The sequence below is a fragment of the Henckelia pumila genome, chromosome 1 (assembly GCF_033568475.1).
Source record: "Henckelia pumila isolate YLH828 chromosome 1, ASM3356847v2, whole genome shotgun sequence".
NCBI classification, from domain to species: domain Eukaryota; kingdom Viridiplantae; phylum Streptophyta; class Magnoliopsida; order Lamiales; family Gesneriaceae; genus Henckelia; species Henckelia pumila.
This window is the reverse complement of record NC_133120.1, coordinates 70711054-70735390: the sequence shown is the minus strand read 5'-3', so window position 1 is coordinate 70735390 and position 24337 is coordinate 70711054. Positions and strand designations below refer to the sequence as shown.

General features: G+C 37.3%; 4 protein-coding genes across 4 annotated transcripts; 3 read left to right on the top strand and 1 right to left on the bottom strand.

Annotated features, from left to right (window-relative positions):
* The first annotated feature begins 10034 nt into the window (after positions 1-10034).
* On the top strand, positions 10035-11707 carry LOC140875668 (desiccation-related protein PCC13-62-like). Its single transcript, XM_073279424.1, has 3 exons — positions 10035-10398; positions 10884-11109; positions 11200-11707. The coding sequence occupies exons 1-3, from the start codon at positions 10082-10084 to the stop codon at positions 11572-11574; spliced, it is 918 nt and encodes a 305-aa protein (XP_073135525.1). The 5' UTR covers positions 10035-10081; the 3' UTR covers positions 11575-11707.
* A 900-nt stretch (positions 11708-12607) lies between these two features.
* LOC140864564 (desiccation-related protein PCC13-62-like) lies at positions 12608-15463 on the top strand. Its single transcript, XM_073268828.1, has 3 exons — positions 12608-12929; positions 13105-13330; positions 15089-15463. Exons 1-3 carry the CDS (start codon positions 12616-12618, stop codon positions 15461-15463), a joined length of 915 nt encoding a protein of 304 aa, XP_073124929.1. The 5' UTR covers positions 12608-12615.
* Positions 15464-16696: 1233 nt separating this feature from the next.
* LOC140875844 (desiccation-related protein PCC13-62-like) lies at positions 16697-18134 on the top strand. Its single transcript, XM_073279651.1, has 3 exons — positions 16697-17116; positions 17213-17438; positions 17609-18134. Exons 1-3 carry the CDS (start codon positions 16803-16805, stop codon positions 17990-17992), a joined length of 924 nt encoding a protein of 307 aa, XP_073135752.1. The 5' UTR covers positions 16697-16802; the 3' UTR covers positions 17993-18134.
* Positions 18135-18249: 115 nt separating this feature from the next.
* On the bottom strand, positions 18250-20708 carry LOC140875347 (uncharacterized). The gene is made up of 4 exons (XM_073279012.1): positions 20322-20708; positions 19274-19939; positions 18785-18950; positions 18250-18687 (listed from the first exon to the last, which is right to left on the bottom strand). Exons 2-4 carry the CDS (start codon positions 19776-19778, stop codon positions 18684-18686), a joined length of 675 nt encoding a protein of 224 aa, XP_073135113.1. The 5' UTR covers positions 19779-19939; positions 20322-20708; the 3' UTR covers positions 18250-18683.
* Between the last annotated feature and the right edge of the window lie 3629 nt (positions 20709-24337).

Genomic DNA, 24337 nt, shown 5'->3' with positions numbered 1-24337 from the left:
TATTTTGTTCAATATAATCAATAAGATATTCCTTTAAACCTGTCATATGGTGTGAACACCCAGTATCGAAATACAAGAGAATAGCAATGTTAGTTTTTCAAAGAGGTATAAAAACAGTGCAATGAATTTTGGGCTTAGGTACCCAAATCTTCTTTACTGAGGTCCTTTAGTTGGAAGTATCGTGGTAGATGTTGTATGACACTTTTTGCAACATCCGATTGGGTTCCAAACTCATGAAAGCTTCTCTCCATTTTAAGGAATATGATTTGATGTGACCGAGTTTAAAACTAACATACAAAGTGGTGCTTCCTTTGTTTCAGCTTTTTGTGCAGAATATTTCCTCTTTGTTGGAACGCTTAAAACCGTATGGGCGACAGTTGGTGAGTCATATGTGTCAATGCATTCTTTCACAAATACAATTGGTTGTGATCTAGCGTTGGACAATTCTCCAATTTCATTGTTGCTAAATCCTATACTAGTTTCGTTGTCCTCTCCCATCATCAAAATGGAGTCAAGTTTGATTGAGCTCAAGTTGACCTTAGCAAAAGTTTGTGTTGTATTTTCGAAATCAGCCTTGATATTGCACCTCTCGAGGTCTTTCTTACTTAATATCACATCAAATTTGGCCACAAAACCCTTCAACTCGGTATTTTTATTCAATCAGCATACAACTCCTCATTTAGTTTCCATACTCTCTCCAAGGTGAGTTCTTCTTCATCTACTTCTCGGGTTTCCATATCTCTTATATCACCGAGAGTTGTCTCATTGAGACATATTGATCCTGATGGATTTAAAGTGATGTTCCTACCAGATGTTGCAGAAGTTGAATCAAAACCCAATGGATTGACTTGCAGCCAACGTTTCTCTACCAAAAGTACAGACAAAGAAGTATGGTTTTCTCCTTCACTGGATACTTGTTCTTTATCAGATTCTCCATCACTTAACGAAACATCCATCCCTTTGTTTTTGCGAAGTCTATTTGGACACTCACTAGAATAATGTCCAAAACAAGTGCACTATCTATATTGCACAGAGTCAAAAATTATTGGCATCTGATTGATTCCTTCCCTCATTCCTCGGTTGAAACTATACTTGAGTGGGAGACATTTTATGAGTTTTCTCAGAGGCAGTTAGACTTGGAGGTTTGATTCGCTGGACATTTTTCTTCTTGTTCCTTATCTTATTCAAATACTCTCCTAATTTTCTTTTTTTTTTTGTGATTTTTGAAATAAAATATTCACACAGGTCAGAATCAATGAATTCTTGATAGATTTGAAAAAATCATTGTAAGAGTCGTTAGAGACTTTTAATGCAATAGTCTTTCCTTTGTCCAATTCTATAGGTCGGGGCTCATCTCAAAGATTCGAAGATAACTCATCAAGTCATCTAGTCCAATCTTATCAGTGTCTCATGCTTCGTGAATTGCGCATATCTTGATGTTGAAGCGTTCTGGAAGTGATCTTAAAACTTTGCTCAAAAATATCTCATTTGAGATTAGATCACCAAGGTTGTATGCTCCATTAGAAATTTCACACAGACTGCAATCATAGGAAGTGACTGTCTCAGTTTCTTCCATCCTCAAATTTTCAAATTTTGTGGTTAGCATTCTTACATTGATTCTTCGCACACTTTCAAACCCTTTGCAGTGTTTTTGAAGGATTTCCCATGCTCTTTGGCAGAGACATAGTTGGTGATTAAACTAAACATGTTTATGTCAATAGAGGTGAATTGAGTGCCTTAGAATTGTAGTTCGGAATTTGAAATACATCATCCGTCCATTCGATTTCTGGTTTGATCTAACTGTCACCGTCTTTATCAATCTTTGCTAGAGTCCAACCATCGACGACATGTTGTCATGCTCTTTCATCTATAGATTTGATGTAGGCCCTCATTTTGACTTTCCAAATAGCAAACTTGGATGCATCCAGAACTGGTGGTCATAGTGCAGTATTGACAAGTGGCATGTCCATGGTAATTTTTCCCCTTAAGAAAAAGTAACTAACCAGAATCTCACTCAGTAGCGTCAAGAGTTGGCTCTTGATACCACTTGAAAAGGTTGTTTAACATAAAAATACAAAATAACTTGAGAACTATGTATATCAGATACAAGTGTTGTGTACGGTGTTGTAACACTTAAGACAACATGCATCGAAATAAATAATATAACACACAAATACTTTATGGAAATAGATTAAAAGACATACTAATGCACATGTGCGATGCTCGAGGGAAAAAATTTAATAGAAAATATATCCAATTTAGACATAAAACAAATACTAGTGAATAGTCTAAACGATAACTCCCTTAACAGATTATGAAAGCAAATTGCATCCTAGATTTAAATCAACAAAAATAAACAAATAAAGACATATGAAAATTTTGTGAAAACCAAAAACATGAACAACGATCACCAATCAAACAACGTTTTGAACAAGTGTTGTATTTGAGCATTTTCAATATTTCACAGGAGCACAGAAAAATAAGCACTACTCGATTACTCGAGTTCTTAAGGGCAAATTTCAAGATTTATGTTCTTTCTATTTCTTGTGATCGTCTCTCTCTTTTTCAACATCTATTCTTTGATATATATAACTATTTGACCTAGAATACGTTCCTTGAATAGATACCTACAAAACAAAAAAGTAGAGTTTCATTACAAAATAAATCATTTTTAAATATAAGAAATCATATCTAGAGTTTATATTAATATTTTATTAGTCTAGAAAGAAAAAACTCTTCTATGTAATCTTATCAAATAGGAAAATATAAGGAAAAATTGTTTTTTTAGTCCTGTATGTTTGTCAATTTGTGATTTTGGTCCTCTATATTTTCAGATTTTAGTTTTAGTCATCTATCTTTATTTTTTGGCAATTTAGTCCTTTTTCTGCTGTGGCACTGATGTGAAAACATAGAGGATCGAAATCGCAAAGTGACAAATATAAAAGACTAAAATTGCAGTTTTTTCAAAAGATAATTTAGAAATAAATTATGTCTTACACCAAGACATGTCACTACAAGATAAATTGGATTTAGCGACGAAAATTATAGATTTGTCATAAAGTAACGACAGATAATGAGAATTTGTCATTAATTTTGATTTATGACAAAAAAGTTATTTTTGTCATTAATTAACGACAAAAATTTAAATTTGTCGTTAATTAATGACGAATACTTATATTTTGTCATTATATTACGACAGTTTTTACATTTTGTCGCAAAGTTTTTTTTAAAAATAATTATATTATTTGAGCGACGAAAGGATATTTTATTGTCGCAAAATAACAACGAAAAAAATTGTTTCGTTGTTAAGTAACGACAGACTTTTAAAATTGTCATTATTTACTGACAAAATAAGAAAACTTGTCTCTAAATAATTAAATAATGACTGAATTTTATTTTCGTCGTTATACATATTTAATAATTTTAACCCTGCGGACTCCCAAATACTTGGCGATATTGTTTTCTCTTTTCGATCTTCCTTTGGCGCTCGTTCTTTGTCGTCGGACGGTTTCTCAGGTAAGATATGTTCTAAATTCTTTAATTTTTCAGATTTTAGCTTGTTGTATTTGTGATCTTGTGACCCAAAATCAACTGCTTTCCGCTACGCCAATCACCGATTCCCATCTACTGTCGATTGCCCAGGACTCAAGTTTGGGGTTTGACTCTAAAACCTTATTTTTTTCTTATCAATTTTCTGTTCAAATTTCAATTTTCAGTTAAAAACATTGGAGCCTTCGTGGTCCCTTTCAATTTATATACTGCTATTGAATTGAGGTCAATCTATGATATGTTATTTAGGATGATATGAATGAGCGATTACTTGAGTTCTCACAACCTGATGTTGATGGTGGGTTGCCACGGACACCGAATCTAGAATCCATAAATGAAATGTATATGGAGGCTGCTGGAGGAGTGAGAAAGAAACGCATATATGGCATTGGGTCGCAGGCTTTTTTGACATTTCCTGATGCTATGTCGGGACGTGGACCACATGCACGTACCAACTCATCAGCGGATGTGGCGGCTGCTAGGGCTGAGGCTGCTGCTGCAAATTCCAAAGTTGAAGAATTTACACAACAACTGACTAGTTTGCAAGAACATGTTCGATATTTGATGGAGCACGCACTCCTTGACCCCCAGTCTCATTCCTATTCGAGTCCTCATGATGATGATAGCACTCAATCTCCATCACAAGATTAGATACTTGGTTATGTGATGGTTAGATTTTTTTTTGGCACATATAAGATTTCAGATACTTGGTTTTTGGTTGGTTCTACGTCTTTTTGGTACATAGTTTGATATTTGGCTATATGCATGGTGGGTTCACTTTTTTTGTATATATATCAAGATATTTGGTATGCATGTATTTTGTCAAACAAATTGATGAATTCAATTGTAATGGCTGAAATATTATCTACAATGATATTTTTGTTGATATATTTTTTGGAGATCAATTGATAGTTTTTATTGTAGTTATCGTTGGTGTTTGTGAATGATGGATTATATATAGGGGTAGTGCTTACTGGGAGAAGGGGGGTTGGGTGGGTTCACAAAGTAACGACGGAAATTCTTTCCATCCTTAAATATTAACGACGACAATAGCCAGTTTGTCGTTAAATTTAACGACAAAATGATAGATTTGTCGTTAAATTAAAGACGAAATATTAGATTCTGTAGGTAAAAATAATGACAGATAAAAAACTTTTGTCCTTAATTTAATGACAGAAATTTAGATGCGTCGGTAATTTTTGCGACAAATCCGACGAATTCGTCATTAATTTTAACGACAGAAAATAACTTCTGTCGCTAAAATTTAATGACAGAAAATAAGTTTTGTCGCTATTTAGTGACAGAGATCCATTTTTGTCATTATATCGGTTGGAGACAAAGATTTTTAGGACAACTATATTTCTGTCGCTATTCCGTCGTTAAATTAATTTAACGACGGAATAGCGACAAAATTTGCTGTCGTTATTGGCATTTTGTTTTGTAGTGTGTTTCCTTTAAACCTATATTCATATCTTTGCAATTTTAGTAATCTATATTTGGTCTTAATCCTATATGTTACCCCGAGAAAATATTTCAACTCGAGCCCGTTTATAATTGGTCTACCCGATATGGCCCAACATGTCAAGGTCCAGCCCAATTTGGACTATTTTGGACTTTGACCAGAGCTGGTCATTATGGGCCGATCTAGGATGTTTCTAATGGGCCGCAAATATTCTTTTCGAGTTCAGGTAGGACTCTGATATATATGAGATAAGCCTGGATCTTTTCAAATATTCACGAGATAGAGATAAGCTTACAAAGGGACCAATGGATGAAGAGTCCTAGTCCAAGACATTTTATAATTCGCCTAGGTAACTTACTATTTTTCTCCTATAAATACATGTATTGTTATGGTTGTGATTATTTATTATTCACTACTCATTATTCATCACACATTCACTCTCACTTTTACATTCACGCACTCATATCTCTCAGTTTTTGCATTAATCATACCCTCTGCCTTCAAGACACTGACTTAGGCATCGGATGGATCACGTCGAAAACACCTTCGGCGCCCCTTGACCTAGCTGTTGCTTGCGCAGATTTCATTGATACCCGACCCGACCTGTTTCATAGAAGATTTGGAGGATCCATTCTATCAGACCGAACCCGAGGTAAAAAAATGACATCATCAACTGGCGCCGTCTGTGGAAATTTGAAAACAAAGGGTTAAGATGGTGAGTACAAGAGAAGAAACAAATTTCGGATTCTTGCATGGCTTGCACATCACAAACTTGCAAAAATCAAAAGAATTAATTGAACTGTCGGATCGGGTTCAAATTTTGCAGAAGAATTTATTTATATGTTTTCTAAGATCTGAACAGTGAAGATCATGATTGGTATCTTTTAGAATCAGATCTGGACTGCCGAACAGACGTTGCTCGCTCGCAGATCTTCTATGTGTTTTTCGCATGGCTTGCGCATCAGAAACTTGCAAAATTCATAAGAATTAATTGAACCGTCGAATCGAGTTCAAATTTTGCAGACATATTTATTAATATGTTTTCTAGGATCAGAACGGTGAGATCGTGAATGGAGTCTTGTACAATTGGATTTTGACACCCTAACATCATCTTCCCACTTGCACAGTTTCTGTATATTTTCGCATGGCTTGCGCATCAGAACCTTGCGAAAATCATTGAACTTAATTGAAATGTCGGATCGAATTCACATTTTGCAGACATATTTATTAATATGTTTTCTAGGATCTGAACGGTGAGATCATGATCAGAATTTTGGGACTTGGGAAAAGGTGGCTCAGACCGCCGAGCTGCAACACAATCTACTTGCATGGTTTCTGAGCAGTGTTCTTGAAAAAGTCATTCTCAAAAATCTAACCGTTGAAATTATTTGAAATTTTTATCATGAGTTTATAACATATTGACGCACATTCTGGACGGTTGAGATTGATTTTTTCTTGCTACATCAAGTCGGTCCTCAGATCAAAGTATATAAGATATTATCTTGCTATACATCTGAAGTCATGTCATCGACAACGCATGAACGAGATAAGTATTTCAATCATCTTTATGTTTGAATTAAATTATTAAATTTTTATTTATTATCATTATTAATAATATTCTGTGGCATCTTCTACTATCAAAATTACATGTTTGTTTTCTTGTGATCAAATTTGTTGGACTTCTCTTCCCTTGTATTTTTGTTTGGGTTATTTTACGTCATCGGGCATGCAATCTTGCTGTAAGGCCCAATTTTATTATATCGGGCATGCGATCTCTCTGTAAGGCCATTTTTTACGTCATCGGGCATGCAATCTCGCAATAAGGCCCAATTATATCATATCGGGCATGCAATCTCGCAGTAAGGCCCAATTATATCATATCGGACATGCAATCTCGCTGTAAGACCCAAGTCTATCACATCGGGCATGCAATCTAGCAATAAGGCCCAATTTATGGTTTAACACTTTTAAAAGTCCTGACAGGTCCGGCGTCAAAAGCCCACATCAGTGGCATCAAAAACCCACATTAGTGGCATCAAAAACCCACATTAGTGGTATACAAAAGCCCAGGCAGGTCTGGCACTCAAGGACCACATCAGTGGAACTCAAAAGCTCAGGCAGGTCTGGCACTCAAGGACCACATCAGTAGAACTCAAAAGCCCAGGTAGGTCTGGCAGACAAGGACCACATAAGTGGAACTCAAAAGCCCAGACAGGTCGGGCACTCAAAGTCCACCTCAGTGGCCCACGTCAGTGGTATTCAAAGCCCAGGCAGGTCTCGCACTTAAAGTCCACTTCAGTGGCCCATGTCAGTGGTATTCAAAGCCCAGGCAGGTCTGGCACTCAGTTTCATCAGATTGTCGTCTATTGCTCTTTGTTCGAGATCGGTTCTAATCAGACCTTCATCTAGACCGTTCGTCCAAAGGAAGCACATGTAGTTCGGGGTCAGGTCTACATTATTGGTCTAAATTCATTCTTATTTTAGACCAGTTAGGGAGGTACTATTGTTATCCCGAGAAAATATTTCAACCCGAGCTCGTTTATAATTGGCCTACCCGATATGACCCAACATGTCAAGGTGTGACGCCCGGGGCTGATGAGGCAAGGAGTGATCGCCGGTGCCAAGAGGTTGCACGGACAATGAGCGGCTCCTGGTAGGCTTCTAGGCGGAGGGAGACATGAATGAACCGATCTCGTGCCGGAATGAGGGGGGATTCTGAGACTGTGTAGGTATGGGACTACATAGTTGAGGAGGGCTTAAAAGATTTCATATGTACTGCTCATATCAAGAAGGTGCATCTTCTTTTCGGAAGCTCATCACATAAGAACTCCAAAGTTAAGCGTGCTTGACTTGGGGAAATTATAGGATGGGTGACCCCCTGGGAAGTTTTCCAGGGTGCGTGTGAGTGAGGACATAAGCACGCTGAAAAGACTCGTCTTGATACAGTGGGTCGTTACAAATGGTATCAAAGCCGACCTCTCTTAGTACGGTATGGTTCGGGGACGAACCAAGCGGAAGCTGGTGGGCATGTGACGCCCGGGGCTGATGAGGCAAGGAGTGATCGCCGGTGCCAAGAGGTTGCACGGACAATGAGCGGCTCCTGGTAGGCTTCTAGGCGGAGGGAGACATGAATGAACCGATCTCGTGCCGGAATGAGGGGGGATTCTGAGACTGTGTAGGTATGGGACTACATAGTTGAGGAGGGCTTAAAAGATTTCATATGTACTGCTCATATCAAGAAGGTGCATCTTCTTTTCGGAAGCTCATCACATAAGAACTCCAAAGTTAAGCGTGCTTGACTTGGGGAAATTATAGGATGGGTGACCCCCTGGGAAGTTTTCCAGGGTGCGTGTGAGTGAGGACATAAGCACGCTGAAAAGACTCGTCTTGATACAGTGGGTCGTTACACAAGGTCCAGCTCAGTTTGGACTATGTTGGACTTTGACCAGGGCTGGTCATTATGGGCCGATCTAGGCTGTTTTTAATGGGCCGCAAGTATTTTTTTCGAGTTCAGGTAGGACTCTGATATATATGAGATAAGTCTGGATCTTTTCAAATATTCACGAGATAGAGATAAGCTTACAAAGGGACCAATGGATGAAAAGTCCTAGTCCAGGACATGTTATAATTCGACTAGGTAACTTACTATTTTTCCCCTATAAATACAGGTATTGTTATGGTTGTGATTATTCATTATTCACTACTCATTATTCATCACACATTCACTCTCACTTTTACATTCACACACTCATATCTCTCAATTTTCGCATTAATCATACCATCTGCCTTCAAGACACTGACTTAGGCATCGGAGGGGTCACGCCAAAAACAGCTTCGGCGCCCCTTGACCTAGCTGTTGCTTGCGCAGATTTCATTGATACCCGACCCGACCTGTTTCATAGAAGATTTGGAGGATCCATTCTACCAGACCGAACCCGAGGTAAAAAATCGACATCATCACTATATATTTCAATTTTGATAATTATACTAATTTTTGTTTCATAATTCTAGCGTCAGCACCACGCGGGAAAAAACTAATAATGCGCTCTCAAGTAAGTGTTCAAGTTGGTAGAGTAGGTAAATTATTGAAAAATGGTCAGGAGTTCGATTCCTCCTACCAATTACACTTTCTCGGGCGAGCCTATCGTACAGGGCTTGCTCAGTGCGGTTTACCTGACTAGCATAGTTTGCAGGAAATTACATTAGTTAGGGAGAATACCCAGTGTGCACCAAAAGTATCAACGGCGGGTTTATACGTCATAAAGAAAAAACTTATATTACAAAAAAATGAATATAGTGAACGAAAATTAAAATTTGATAATGTGTTGCACACAAATTGAAAAAAAAAATTAGAAATATACAAGATCAAAATTGTATTTTGTTTCTTATGAGCAAGTGACCCAGTCAAAAATTTCTTCGAGCTTGAAAAATAAATACGCAATGGCCACTTTTCAATTCATTTTTGTTAAACCCCACGCTAATGCAGTAATATTCGAGCTTGATTTTGATCATGCTCCAGTACTTGGGTTTGGGTAGATGGGGCATGGAGCATAAACTCAATTCGATTTTAGGCGTTTCTCATCTTTGACTCCTAGTTAATCATCTAGCATATATCAAAGTTCGAGTTAAAAATATAGTTTAATGTTGTTTTTAATCGGAAAATGCATTTTAATTTAATCACTCAAACCGTATCTTTCATCCATACGCTTCTAAAATCCAAATCAAACTCGAATTAATTGGATGGTGATTTTTTTTATATAGAATTGTGTGTGGAGACGCCGAGAAAGACGTGCCATATCTCAATCATGTCAATGTGGCTTCCTATTTCATCTCTAGAATTTAATGCTCTTCAAGAAAAAAATAACAATAATAATACCAAAGTAAGTCCAATCTTTACGTGACCCTTTCACATAATATGTCTGTATAATCAAGCAACCCTTTTCTTGACTAAAGTGGCTTTGAATTTTGTCCATAAATACCCAACCCCAACAATTCAATTTGCACAAAGAATTAACCAAACTATTTCACACACAAAACCAAAAACGGTAACTCAGATTAGGTAGTCATCTCATGGCAACAACATCGTCCATTTCCGCGGCATCGACCGCCCTTGTCCTTTTCTTCCTCCTCCTCCTCCACGGCAGCCGTCCCACGGTGTCGCGTGACCTTCCCAAATCCGACGTTGATCTTCTTGAGTTCCCTCTGAATTTGGAATACTTGGAGGCCGAGTTCTTCTCCTACGGAGCTTTCGGCCGTGGCTTGGACGCTCTTGAGCCTAATCTCACCGGCGGAGGCCCACCGCCCATCGGCCCACGAATTGCTAAACTCAGTCCATTGATCAGAGATATCACAGGGCAGTTTGCATATCAAGAATTTGGGCACTTGAGGTACATTCCCATTCACATAGGAAATTTTTTCATAAAAGTATACTTACACCGTTTGGTACATGAGATTCAAAATGGAATGAGACACAAATTTTTACTAATGTTTCTCTCATTTTTTTATTAACTCAATGATATCTCATGGCCCGGTATGAGATTAGATGTAGGTTTGATGACAAATACTTCTCCACCCATGATATTAGTGGAGAATGAGTGTCATATAAGTAACATTGTGTGTGAAATTGACAATGACAATTAAGAGAATAAACACAATAATCTTACAAAATAAAAATCATACAAAACAACAAATTATTCATAACTATATCTTCCTTATCCATATTTCATCATGTTTTTATTCATTTATCGTACATCTCATCTATGATACCAAACGGTATCATGTATGCTAAAATAATTAATGTTTTCCATCAAATATCATGATGATGAGGAGTTTTTTAAAGTACTCATATATACTTGAAAACATATATATGCAGGGCAATAAAAAGGACAGTTCCTGGATTTCCCCGACCCCTACTCGACCTGAGTGCAGCGACGTTCGCGACGGTGATAAACAATGCATTTGGAAAAGAACTGCACCCTCCATTTGATCCCTATGCAAATGATCTCAACTATCTCATCGCCTCCTATATTATTCCTTATGTTGGCCTCACCGGATATGTCGGAGCTAATCCAAAACTCCAATCCCCAACCGCCAAAAAGGTAAATATATAGATCATAACATTGCCACTATCACCTTATAGCATATATGTGCCAAGAATGAACTAATATTTTTTTGAAAAATATATATAGCTTGTGGCGGGACTCTTAGGGGTCGAGTCAGGCCAAGACGCGGTCATTCGAGCACTACTCTACGAGCGTGCCGGTTTTCCAGTGGTACCCTATGGATATACAGTGGCAGAATTTACAGACAAGATCTCAAACCTGAGAAATAGGCTTGGAAAGGAAGGCTTGAAAGACGAAGGGCTGATCGTTGACCCCGCCCTTGGTCCGGAGGGGAGAAGTGCGGGGAATGTGCTAGCAGGGGATCAAGACTCGTTGGCTTATGGGCGAACACCCGAGGAAATACTTAGGATTGTGTATGGGAGTGGGAATGAGTCTCATCCAGGTGGATTCTATCCCCATGGAGCTGATGGCGCCATTGCTCGGTCCTACTTGCAGAAATAATATTGAATAGTTTGCATATATACAATTATTAATTGTATCATGTACATTGTTTATTATATAATAGTGAACCCCTTTTATAATTTATGTATAAATAATAATGCTGGATTTTGAACAGATTACAATAAAGAATGAACTTTCACCAAATCTTGTAATTAGACATTAACATTAATTCTCCAGAAAATTCATATTCCATTCAGAATTGCTTGGCTTGTCATTAATTTCATTGATTAAGTACGGTATGGTGAGATTTATACGTTTGAACTGACGCGAAAGGCGAAATTAAAGGCTTCGTTATCTTATCCGAACGGAATGATGATGATCTTGCATCTGCAAAGGAGAAGTGAGTGAAGTTTGTGGTAATTCTTGTGGAAAGGGTGTGTTTTTAAATTCAAATAAACAAACTTAAACTGGGTGGTGTATTGATTATTTTATTGGAGTTGTGTGTGGAAACACCGAGAAAGATATATATAAATGATTATCTCACCTGTGACTTCCTATTAATTTCTTATATATAGAATTGAGGGAAAATTGTTTTTTTTTTTTTGTTCTGTATATTTGTCACTTTGTGATTTCAGTCCTTTATATTTTCAGATTTCAGTTTTAGTCCACTATCTTTATTTTTCTGGCAATTTTAGCCATTTTTCCGACGTGGCACCAATTCAATGCTGACGTGGAGCTGACGTGTACACAATACCACGTAAGAATTTTCGAGTAAAAAGGACCGAAATTGCCAAATTCGGAACATGTAGGACTAAAATTGAAATATGAAAACATAGAAAACCAAAATTACAAATGACAAACATACAAGACTAAATTTGCAGTTTTCCCTAGAATTAATTAAATGCTCATGAAAAATACCCTTTAATCCAATCTTTACCTGACCCTTAATTTGAAATGGCGTTTCTGTACAAAAAGTAACCCCCCATGTTCTTGAACAAGGTTGGCATTGAATTTTGCCAATAAATACGTAACCAGAAGAATATAATTCAGTTTGCATGAAAAACAAGTAGACGAAATATATCCCACAAGCCATTTCACATCATGGCAACAATGTCGTCCAATATTTCGGCCGCCTCAACGATCCTTCTCCTCTTCCTCCTCCTCCTCCACCGCGGCTCTACGCTGTCGCAGGACCTGCCCGGATCGGATGTTGACCTTCTAGAGTTCCCTTTGAATTTGGAATACTTGGAAGCCGAGTTCTTCGCGTGGGGAGCTTTGGGTCGTGGCTTGGACGCTCTTGAGCCTAATCTTACGGCCGGAGGCCCTCCACCTCTCGGTGTTCAGAAGGCTAAACTCAGTCCATTTATCAGAGACATCATACAGCAGTTTGCATATCAAGAATTTGGCCATTTGAGGTCCATTATATTCCCAAGCCCTTCCATACTATATATTAATACTTTCTATATATCTTTCACCAAAACTTTGTCACACGATGCACGCATGTTATTCCAAGGGTTTCACACTGAATAATATAGTATAGATAAAAAGAAAAAAAAAAGACAGGATATATATTAATGATGCATATTGCAGGGCTATAAAAAAGACAGTTCTTGGCTTCCCTCGACCACGACTCGACCTGAGCGTGGCGTCTTTTGCGGCGGTGATGAATAATGCATTTGGGAAGCAATTGGATCCTCCATTTGATCCATATGCAAATGATATAAACTATCTCATTGCGTCCTACGCTATCCCTTATGTTGGCCTCACCGGGTACGTTGGAGCTATCCCAAAACTAGAAAGTCCAACCGCCAAACGGGTAATATATAGTACTCTTCTTCCTTGTCTTTTGCTTGCCCTAAGTCAAAGCTTATAAAGTAGATCTACTATAGCCGTATCATGAAATTAGAAATTATTTTTTGCTTGGTTAAATAGGTTTCTTTATAATTATGTTTTAGACCCAATATTTTTACTCAAATTTGGATCTTGACGTTAGGTGAACTATAAGTAATTGACGGCAAATGAAGTTGTTAGGCAAATGAGTGAAAAATAAGTACCAAGACAAGGCCAACCTCTGCACTCCACATTTATATTATACAAGTGTCGGGACGCACGTGATGCATGTCTTCTATTGTTCAAATTTTTAACTGAAAATAAAAATAACAATAATACAGTGAAACAAAAGAAATGACATTTTTGTAAATAAATAAATATCCATAAAAGGAAAAAAAATTATATAGTGAAAGTGGTATTTCTGTAATTACATAGGCATTAAAAGGAAAAAAACATTAGGGAGGTCATACCAACATACCAACGTATTAAAACCTCTCTCTCGTTCACGCGTTGCCTGCTTTGTAGAGTCCGTGTTTTTGTTTTTTTACGAAAATCATAAAAACAAAAATAAATAAATTGTAAAATTAAAAAATACAAAAAATATAGTATTTCATAAATAAATAGTCACTAAAACGCAACTACTACAACAATTACAGATAAGTGATATTTTCGTAAATAAAAAAAATTCAAAGGTCACAAATTTGGTAAATAAGAAAACATCTAATAGCTAAGAAAATATAATGTCATATAAAATAACTCAATAATTTAAGTTTGTTATGAATTAAAAATCATAATTTTATTTCAAATTTTGTCAATTAATTGAAAATGAGTTAATTAAAATGTATTTACTGTATAATAGAAATTGTTTAAATTGGGATTTAAATTAATTAAATTAGAATTAGAAATTCAATTAGAAAAATTGATTATTCTAGTCCATTTCAAAGTCATTAAAATCATTTCAAATTGAGTTGGTAATCAAACATAACTCGTGTGTTAACGTGGGCCGCCCAAATTTTTCAAGTTGTTGCATTTTGGAACCCAAGATATTAGAATATTTTGGTCCGTATAAATGTTTATATGGTTTTATGACTTCATCAGATTAGTTATGGTAAAGTCAAGCCCAACGTGTTGGCCTAGGTGTTGTATAAATAAGTATATTATATTGAATTGCTTCTATGCGTTTCACTTGGATAAAGTATATTAATAAGATTATAATAAGATTATTATAACTACTATTGCACTAACATAGTAACATCCGCATTTTAAATCGAAAATTCTTATGTTTTATGGAGTTTTGAATTACAGGCCTTAACTACAATTTCTTTGCGCATACCATTGAGCATATATTTAAAATACATACATATATATATGTATATATACACACGAAAGTGATCATGTTTTTCACATCGTAAAAATATATCAAGAGACGAAGTTGGCGATGTAAGTGGAAAATTAATAATAATTTTTGGTTGTTTACTTTTTTGATACCATGTTTATATGTCTGGCTACTTAAAAAACTATTTTACCCTCTCTAAAATCTAAATAAATAGTTAGACTTAGATTCAAGAATACAAGAGGAGATGTACGGTGAGATAGATTATGGGTCGATCTGATTAATATTTGTAATAAAAAGTAATCATTTTCATGAGACGTTAACATAGGAGTTCTGTGAAATATAACGATTATCTTTCTCTTGTACTAACTGAGAACTAATATTTTGGTCACTAAATGATTGAAATTCCAGCTTGTGGCGGGACTGCTAGGCGTCGAATCAGGCCAAGATGCGGTCCTTCGGGCACTACTGTACGAGCGTGCCGCTTTACCGGTGGTACCCTATGGTTATACCGTTGCGGAATTCACAGATAAGATCTCAAACCTGAGAAATAAGCTGGGAAATCAAGGGGTGAAAGACGAAGGTCTAATCGTGAACCCCGTGCAAGGTCCGGAGGGGAAAACCGCGGGTAACGTGCTAGCAGGCGATCAAAACTCGGTCGCATTTGACCGTACGCCGGAGGAGATACTTAGGATTGTGTATGGAAGTGGGGAGGAATCTCAGCCTGGTGGATTCTACCCTAATGGGGCTGATGGTGAGATAGCCAAGTCCTACTTGAAGTTTTGAAGTGAAGCTACATTTTATTTTCTTTTCTTTTTCTTTCTTTATGAGGTCATGTATTCATATATGGTGAACCATTTTAGGATGTATAAACAATACTGCTTAATTTTGAACAAACTACAATAAAGAGCTAAGTTTCTGGAATCAAACCTCGCCATTTGGGTCATGAGATTTGGCTTGTGAGATCGGATGATGAAGGATGTAAGATACATGGATATATGTCAATATGTATAATGATTTATAAGTTTAATCTATTGTAGAACTCAAACATCGGATAAACAAAAAATGTATAACGATCATCTTTCGCACCAACAAGTGTACTAGCTGTCCTAATTTTTCAAACTTGCAGGGGTTCTTGTATGTAATTAGACCAAACGCAAACTTTACTGGATGCATACAAAATTTACTAGAAGATGGCACTCAGATAACTGCATTTTGGCATAAGGAATAACTAGTAAAAAGTATCTAAACAAACAGAAGAAGAGAGGTTGCAAAAAGAGAGTAGCAACCGCAAATACAATTTAACTAGGGACACTTAGTTGGAGCTATCGAAACGGACCAACTCGCAACCCACCAAAACTTGCCAAGCCCATCCCGCCATTTGGATGGATTGGAAAATTAGTAACCCAACCCGTCTATTTGGCATTATGGGATGGGCCGGCCTGTCAATTTTTTAGCGAGTTGACTCACAACCTACCACAATTCATCACTTGACGGGACGGGACGACCCGTCATTTAGACGAATTTGTCAACCCAACTCGTCTATTTAGTAAGAAAGAATAGGTCAACCCAACAGATCCAACCCACTTAGACAGCTCTACATTTGATAGCAAAATGTTGCAGAGTTTCGATGATTATTTACTCAACTCTATGGTATTTATCACCGTGCAAGGCCACCTCACCGGACGATCTTTGCAATTTTTTTTCTTCAGAGTCCGAAGAAATCTCACCGATGACATTTTTCTCGTTTCCGGATCATTTTTTTAGCTTAAATATAAAAATTTTATGTTCCAAAATTTACAAAAAGAAAAAGGTTACAAAATCTGGAAAGCCTCTGGTGCATATTTTTTAAGGGGAAAAAAATAACCCAAGATGACTCGTGTAAGTTTTAGAGCTGTGTGTGGAAACCCCCAGAAAGACGTGCCTTATCTCAACAGTGTCAATGTGGCCTCCTACCTATAGAATTAAATGCTCTTCAAATATACCAATCCCTACGTGACCCTTTTTCTTGACTAAGGCGGCACTTTAACTTGCCCATAAATAGCAACCCCAAGAAATCTTATTTGCATGAACAAACTCTTCCAGAAAATATCACATAACCCCAAAAGGTGAGCCATCTAACATTATGTCGAGAACATTGTCCATTCCCGCCGCCTCAACCACCCTCCTACTCCTCCTGCTCCTCCACCTCAACGGCGGCTCTTCGGAGTCGCAGGATCTGCCCAAGTCTGACATCAATCTTCTGGAGTTCCCTTTGAATTTGGAATACATGGAAGCCGAGTTCTTCGCTTGGGGAGCTTTTGGTCATGGCTTGGACGTTCTTGAGCCTAACCTTACGTCCGGAGGCCCGCCGCCTCTCGGTGCTCAGATTGCCAAACTCAGTCCATTGATAAGAGATATCATAGGGCAGTTTGCATATCAAGAATTTGGACACGTGAGGTCAATTCCTACCCCCTCACTCAACACCATTATTTATCGCATCCCTTGTTTCATATTTCAATGTACAAACTAGAGCTTGATTGATGCATATTGCAGGGTAATAAAAAGGACAGTTCCTGGATTTCCCCGACCCCAGCTCGACCTCAGCGTAAAATCGTTCGCAACTGTGATTAATGATGCATTTGGGAAAGAATTGGATCCTCCATTTGATCCCTACGAAAATGATCTCAACTATCTGATTGCATGCTATGTTATCCCATATGTTGGCCTCACAGGATATGTGGGAGCTAATCCAAAACTCCAATCCCCAACCGCCAAAAAAGTGATGCTCATCTACTCTTTTACGTTGTTTAAAATCAAAACTACCTACCATTATAGCGTGTGTGTGTGTGAGCGAGCATTTGTGTGTAGTTAAGAGGCTCTTTTTGGATATATGGTGATAATCTTGTGGCTTGTGCTAACAACTAATACTTGGTTACTCTGAAATTCCAGCTTCTGGCAGGACTTCTAGGCGTTGAAGCAGGTCAAGATGCGGTCATCCGGGCATTACTCTATGAGCGGGCCTCTGTACCGGTGGCACCCTATGGTTATACAGTGGCAGAATTTACGGATAAGATCTCAAACCTGAGGAATAAGCTTGGAAATCAAGGATTGAAAGATGAAGGACTCATCGTTCACCCCAGCCAAGGTCCAGAGGGGAAAAGTTCAGGTAATGTGCTAGCAGGTGATCAAGACTCGTTGGCGTTTGATCGAACACCCGAGGAAATACTAAGGATTGTGTATGGAAGTGGGAAGGAGACTGAACCTGGTGGATTCTACCCCAATGGAGCTGATGGTGAGGTAGCTAAGTCATACTTGAAATTGAGTTGCATATAGTTTGTTTTTTCACAGGATGATGGCGATGTATTTGGACATATAGTGAACCCTTTTAGAATGTATGTATCTATAATCCTGAGTTTGTAACCAACTACAATAAAGAGCTAGAAACGCTCGAATAAAAGTGCCTTTCAGTTTATGAATTTTCACCAAACCTTTCATTGTTCTAATTTTTTGAACTTAAAAGGGCTTTTGATGTTGTTAGACCAAGCTTTGTTGAACTGCAGTCTGGCATATCAAATAACCACTAAAAAGTATTTCAAAATAGACACAAGAATATTATCACACTCGAGAATATTATCAATTCAAAAGAATCAAGACGCACCATTTCTCAATATGCAACAAGGCACACACTCAGCCTAACAAAATGAACTCTCAATCAAAATGATAACATACAAGGAGCAAACTTGGACGAAAGAGCATCAGGAAAGGAAAGTAGCTTCTTCCCATCTGCAACTTTGTTTGCCACACTAATGGCAAAACGCAGCAGAGATTGGACAATAATTTTATTTGGAGCCTTCTGTATTTATTATCACTGTACAAGGCATTTCTGATCTATCTAGTTTTCGTTTCAGAGAGATTTTTGGGCAACAAAACTGCGAAGAGTTTACTTATCTTTCCCCAAGAAACTTGTTTCAATGGATAATTCTTTTTCCCTCATCCTTGCAATCCGAACCAGGCACCAGTTCCATTAACTAAAAAACAAAGAAAAGGGAGCTCAATCATGCGGGCCAAGAGTGAGTTATCCATTAATATAATAATTAAGACAAAGAAATTAGAAAGATAACATACAAGGGAGATCCAGTGCTCATCAAGGGTGCATTACCCACTGATAAATTTTGCCGGTTTTGAACTTGAACCACAATATTATTTCCACTTATTTCACTATTTGATTCAGAAGATCCATGGACGTGAATGGTGTTGTTATTCCTCGGGTGCATTCCTGAAGAATGGCATCCTATTGAAATACAACAGATAATCTAGTAAGTATTCAGATAGCCACAATTGCGATGGTAAAATCTATCAAGATTGTTTCTTTTTCATCTCAAGCATGAAGTTACACATGTATTATCTTTAGTTATCTTAGGCCATAGCTATGAGATGAAAAACACATATTACTGGATCGTTTTTAGCTAGTTGTAAAAATAGTAAGCTTTTCAAAGGGTCACAGCATGAACCCCGACCAAGAATGTGATATCAATTATAACTACATTTTGCTATGGACGAAACAAATTCAGCAATGAGTAATGAAAAAATAGCTTGAAACAAGCTAGTCGTTACCTTTAAAAATGATGACAATACAAAACAAAACGGTGAACAATAAAGCAACCAAATTGCCACTCGATGATGCAGATGCCGATGATGAAGTTTTTGCCGCTTTCATTTTCTTTAATGCTTTCATTCGTTCAATCCTAGCACGTTTAATCATGGCAAGTTCCGTCATCTCTTTAATAAGCTTCTGGTCAGCTGCATCTAGCGACGATCTCGGTGGACGTGGAGGTTTAGGAGGCTTTTTAGCACTAGTTGACTTACGACTATCTTTCTTCACACTCTTGCCCATATCCGAAGAAATCTCACTGACATTTTTCACATTTATAGGCAGGCTCACCGAAATTTCGACATTCGCCAATTCATCTACAACCATCGGTGTACCACAAACTGTGAAAGACACCACCTTTTCAACTTGACCATCCAAAATTTCAAGACTCACTAGTTCTTTGCTTGAATTTACACAGGTCTCGATATCAATCACAATGTCCCTTTCTTTTACATAAGTGAGATCCATTTTCCAGACTTTTATTCCTCTGATTCAAGTAAATACAAATTCAAATTTACACAAGCAACCATTTAGCCAAAATTACACAGAATACAAAGATTCAAGCACAGGAACAAAAAGTAATCCGAAGTCATTTCTTCAAACTGCCCCATAAACACTCCAACAAAATCCTGCGGCATTAGGCAAAAAAGTTACACAAAGAAGAAAATGAAAAGTAAAACTTCAAGAACACACCATGAATAGTGAATCAAAAAAAAATTAACTACAAACATCAGGCCGAGCATATAAATATGAAAATAAAGGCAATGAATTAGATTCCTCAAATAAGTCCATTTGGCGCAAAAAGAAAGAATACAAACTTTACACTCCATAATAGACACAGAAAGGGAAACAATGGCAGTCAAACCATGAATCACAGCAACACAACATCCAAAATAAACGATAAGGGTAACCACGAACCACCAAAATAGAGTAAAAAATGCATCAACATGCAACAAATACACAATTACTTGCATAAACAAAAAAGCACCAACTCAAAAAAAAAGGAAATACCTTTACTTAAATAGCAAGAATCCCAGATCCAATAACGCAAGAAACATCAGATTCTACTAAAAAAAACGAAACATAAAATTAAAAACTTGAAATTGGATATTCAAGATTCAATCTTTTCCCCTCCCCTCCACTCATATTTTGTGTTGCAGCATTGACTATATACACAACGGAGGAGAGACCACTTGGGATGAGCGCACGAGGTTTTGGGCCTCCCAGAAAAACGAGGAAAGTGGTGATTTTAATGTTAATTTATTACATATATTACTGATATAATTAGTACAACACATCGAATCTATCAATTATCGATCGTTTTTATATAAAAAAGAAAGAAAGAAAAAAATGAGGTTTGAAATAGAGAGTGACAGGTGAAGAATCGTGGGGAGCTGAAACTCGAGATCTTAAGAGTTGCCCGTGTTCTATTCTTGGCTAAACTAATATCTCCACCGACACTCTGACGCCCACACAGTGGATCGATGGCATATGGCCCAAATAAGTGGGACATGACCCAGCCCATTAATAGCCCTGGGACAGCCCATTTATGGATTCGGTCCCCGTGTGGCTGTGCTGGGTATCTGGACCGTCTATGGGTTTCAGGTATGGGGTTCCATGATCCAACGGTTAAGATTTAAAAAAATATATATTATTTAGTTGTTTAGGGAACTGGTACAATTGGATGTCACACCGAAATCTCTTCTCACCATGGGACCTCCATGCCAGACAGGTTTAGAGTGTTTTAACAGTGTGTTAAAATTGGTATAGTAGATAAGTACTTGGTTAGTTGTCCAGTGTTCAATTTCTTTCTCGGCATTTTCTTGGTATAATCTATCGCATAAAGTTTGTTAAGTGCGATTTATCTGATTAGCGTGATTTACATGTTATTGCGTTAGTCGAGATTTACCTAGTATGCATCAAAAGGTAGCGATTCTGGGTTCTCGCGTCATTAAAAATAAAAAAATAAGCTTCAAGTCATCAACAAATTATATACTAGTATTTATCGTTTGCCTTTGGATAAGTGATTATGTAATTTTTTTTTTAATTTGATGTTATATGTAAAATTTAATCCCATTGTAAAATAAAAATAATTTTTTATTTAAAATATGATACGTGCATAATTTTTGGTATTTTTTAAGATTAAGGTGAATGGTGATTTTGAGACCATATTTTGACACTATTGATGAAAATTCTAAATCTTGCATTTGCTATATTATATTATCTATTACAAAGATTCATGTGAGACGGATTTATGATCAGACTCCACATATAAAAAAAAAATATTATGTATTGTCCACATTATTATTATTCACAGTAAAAGTATCTAATTTTTTGTAAGTTATAGTATGAAATTATTGTGTAGTATGTGTTGCTTTGAATGAAAAGAATGATTTTTTTAGTGTTACATTGTGTAATATATATTTATTTGAAAGAAAATTATTACTTTTTTCGTAAAAAAATATTCATTTTTATTACATATATGAATCAATCTATCTCACGTAAATAGATATATAAGTCTATTACACAAAATACATGCCTATCATCTATTATATTATAACATATATTAAGTTCATTGAACTGCATAGTTTAGTGTTATCATCAATTAAAGAAGGCCAATTTTTGCAGTATTGGTGGGAAGCTGTTTGGACCCAAATTTTTAAATTAAAAATGATTATTATACAAGTCCCCATTTACTCTAGCTACATGTTATGTTTAGACTTATGATGCACCTATATATATAAGAACAAACTATATATATACACACAGTAAATATAAGAACAAACTATATATATACACACAGTAATGATCACGGGTACCGGGTTTTAGTGTTTTTTTTTACACTAAAGCACACAAAAAACCTGCACCCTAGGGTGCTAGTGATCAAAATTATATATATATATATTAATGTTTTAAAAAGTGGTAGGCGGACGATCACCCACTGCCTAGCGCCTAGACGTTTAGACGGTCGCCTAGCCGGTTTTTTATTTTTAGCCTAAATATTTAATTATTTTAATTTGTCCATCTTAATATTTCTCCAAAAATTCTTCTGATGATACCAAAATTTTGCCTCGAGTTCGGTCTGGTAGAGAGGATCTTCAAATCTTCAATAAATCGGGTTGGGTCGGGTCTGGAATGACGTGGTTCTACACAGACACATACTTCGTCAGGGAGCGCCGAAGGTGTTTTTGGCATGACCCCTCCGATGCTTAAGTCAATGCTTAGAAGATGAAGAGCGTAACGAAAGTAAAAGAACAAGAGAATACATGTGAGTGATGCGCGAGTCAAAGTGAATCTGTAAAACCATAAATAATACCTGTATTTATAGGGGCTGGAGAGGTAGGTTATCTTGTTGAGGTAGAACTCGTGTTAGGGTAGGACTCAATGATTATGACGGCTAGGACTCTTGGACCGAATTACAAATCTTATCAAATTTCGTATTTGTTGTAGCTTATCTTTATCTGTTAGAGATCCTCAAATATTTTTTATTATCCAAGCTTCCACATGTTGTCGGCCCAATGACTATGTTACCCAGTCATGGCTCGGTCTAATGGGCTCAGCAGTTAGGGCTTTGTGAGACCTCGGTTCTAAACATCTAATCTCGAATTAAACAGTAATTAAGCATACAAGATCCAAGATTAAAAGCGATAGAAGAAGAAGAAATTTTTTTTTTAAAGAGCATGCCCGGACCCCGTGCACACATTTGTGCATGGGTCCGTGCATTTAATCAAAGCACACACGGACCCCGCACCACATCCGGGTCCGTGCTTAAACATTGTACTAAAAACGTGAGTTTCTGTCCAGCTACACGGACCCTCACCCGAAGGTGGCACGGGGTCCGTGCACTTGAACAAAGGAAAACTCCAAGCTTGCGAGAGGACGCGGACCCTTGCACGGACGTGGCATGGGGTCTGTGCCCTGCTGCACCAAAAAAGAAAAAAGGCATGACAGATACAAAAACCATTCTAACACAATCCATTTCTTCAATTCAACAGTGCTACAAACTCATTACAACATGCATAAGGAGTATAAGGTAGGTTTAGAGTTGTACATTATTCAAACCAATAGAACATGCATCGGTTCTAGATTACAATCCAAATACAAACAAGTTCGAATTACAATTCGACTTCTAAAAACACCGAGTCCTCACTTCTACTCAACTCAACCCCTAGCATGTTGCCTCTGACTTGATCCTGTCCCATCTGTCGCCAAGTACACATACAAAACAAAGCAATAATCGGATAACTCCGATGAGAATGATATTCCCAGTAAAAGTAACATAACAAGCAATTCAAGTAATATATCAACAACATGCTTTCAAGACAACATAATAAAATCAAAACGAATGATATGGATGTCTTTAAATCGGGATATCAATTCTGATACACAAGGGATTACTGCTATGCTTTTGGGATCCCGGGGATGAGATCACGTAACGACTCACCGACTCTCCCAATCGAGGTGGTGCCACGTATCCCACTCCCTTAGATTTGGTGCGACTATAAGGAGTATGCCGACTCTAGGTGAACCTCTACACCCAGGCCACTCGCAGTATAGCCCCCAAAACGTCTAAACAAAAAGGGTCGTTCTGCCCGCTGAAATCAAAGGTTTGGCTCAAGATGAATGCATAAGAAAACATAAAGCATTTAAGCCAAATAATAAAAGCTCAATCAACAACAAAATACAAGTTCCACATGCTAGAACAAGTATTGATGCAAGTATGTGATTTAAGGGAAAACTCAAGAACCAACTGTCCCGAGTATGCTATCCCGCTAACGATGACTGCTTGTATCTTTCAATGCAAGTAGCTCCAACTCTGGATACACTACAAAAGAGGTTATATCAAAATCTACACAACCTAAACAACAACAAAGCTCAAGGTAAACTCTTTACCGCTCTTCGTCCCACTCTTCGACGATCGAATGCTGCTAACACAGGGCTCGACAAACACCAAACGAATCTGTTCAGAGACAATAGATGATCAACAACAACGATCAACTCAAAAGCCAAGGTTCTACGATTAAAAA

Excerpts from the sequence above, each read along its gene's own strand:
- LOC140875844 (XM_073279651.1), top strand. The coding sequence starts at position 16,803 with ATGTCGAGAACATTGTCCATTCCCGCCGCCTCAACCACCCTCCTACTC. Across the intron at positions 17,117-17,212 it reads CAAGAATTTGGACACGTGAG|GGTAATAAAAAGGACAGTTC; the intron begins GTCAATTCCTAC and ends TGCATATTGCAG. Across the intron at positions 17,439-17,608 it reads AATCCCCAACCGCCAAAAAA|CTTCTGGCAGGACTTCTAGG; the intron begins GTGATGCTCATC and ends CTGAAATTCCAG.
- LOC140875347 (XM_073279012.1), bottom strand. The coding sequence starts at position 19,778 with ATGGATCTCACTTATGTAAAAGAAAGGGACATTGTGATTGATATCGAG. Across the intron at positions 18,951-19,273 it reads TATTGTCATCATTTTTAAAG|GATGCCATTCTTCAGGAATG; the intron begins GTAACGACTAGC and ends GTATTTCAATAG.
- LOC140875668 (XM_073279424.1), top strand. The coding sequence starts at position 10,082 with ATGGCAACAACATCGTCCATTTCCGCGGCATCGACCGCCCTTGTCCTT. Across the intron at positions 10,399-10,883 it reads CAAGAATTTGGGCACTTGAG|GGCAATAAAAAGGACAGTTC; the intron begins GTACATTCCCAT and ends ATATATATGCAG. Across the intron at positions 11,110-11,199 it reads AATCCCCAACCGCCAAAAAG|CTTGTGGCGGGACTCTTAGG; the intron begins GTAAATATATAG and ends AAATATATATAG.
- LOC140864564 (XM_073268828.1), top strand. The coding sequence starts at position 12,616 with ATGGCAACAATGTCGTCCAATATTTCGGCCGCCTCAACGATCCTTCTC. Across the intron at positions 12,930-13,104 it reads CAAGAATTTGGCCATTTGAG|GGCTATAAAAAAGACAGTTC; the intron begins GTCCATTATATT and ends TGCATATTGCAG. Across the intron at positions 13,331-15,088 it reads AAAGTCCAACCGCCAAACGG|CTTGTGGCGGGACTGCTAGG; the intron begins GTAATATATAGT and ends TTGAAATTCCAG.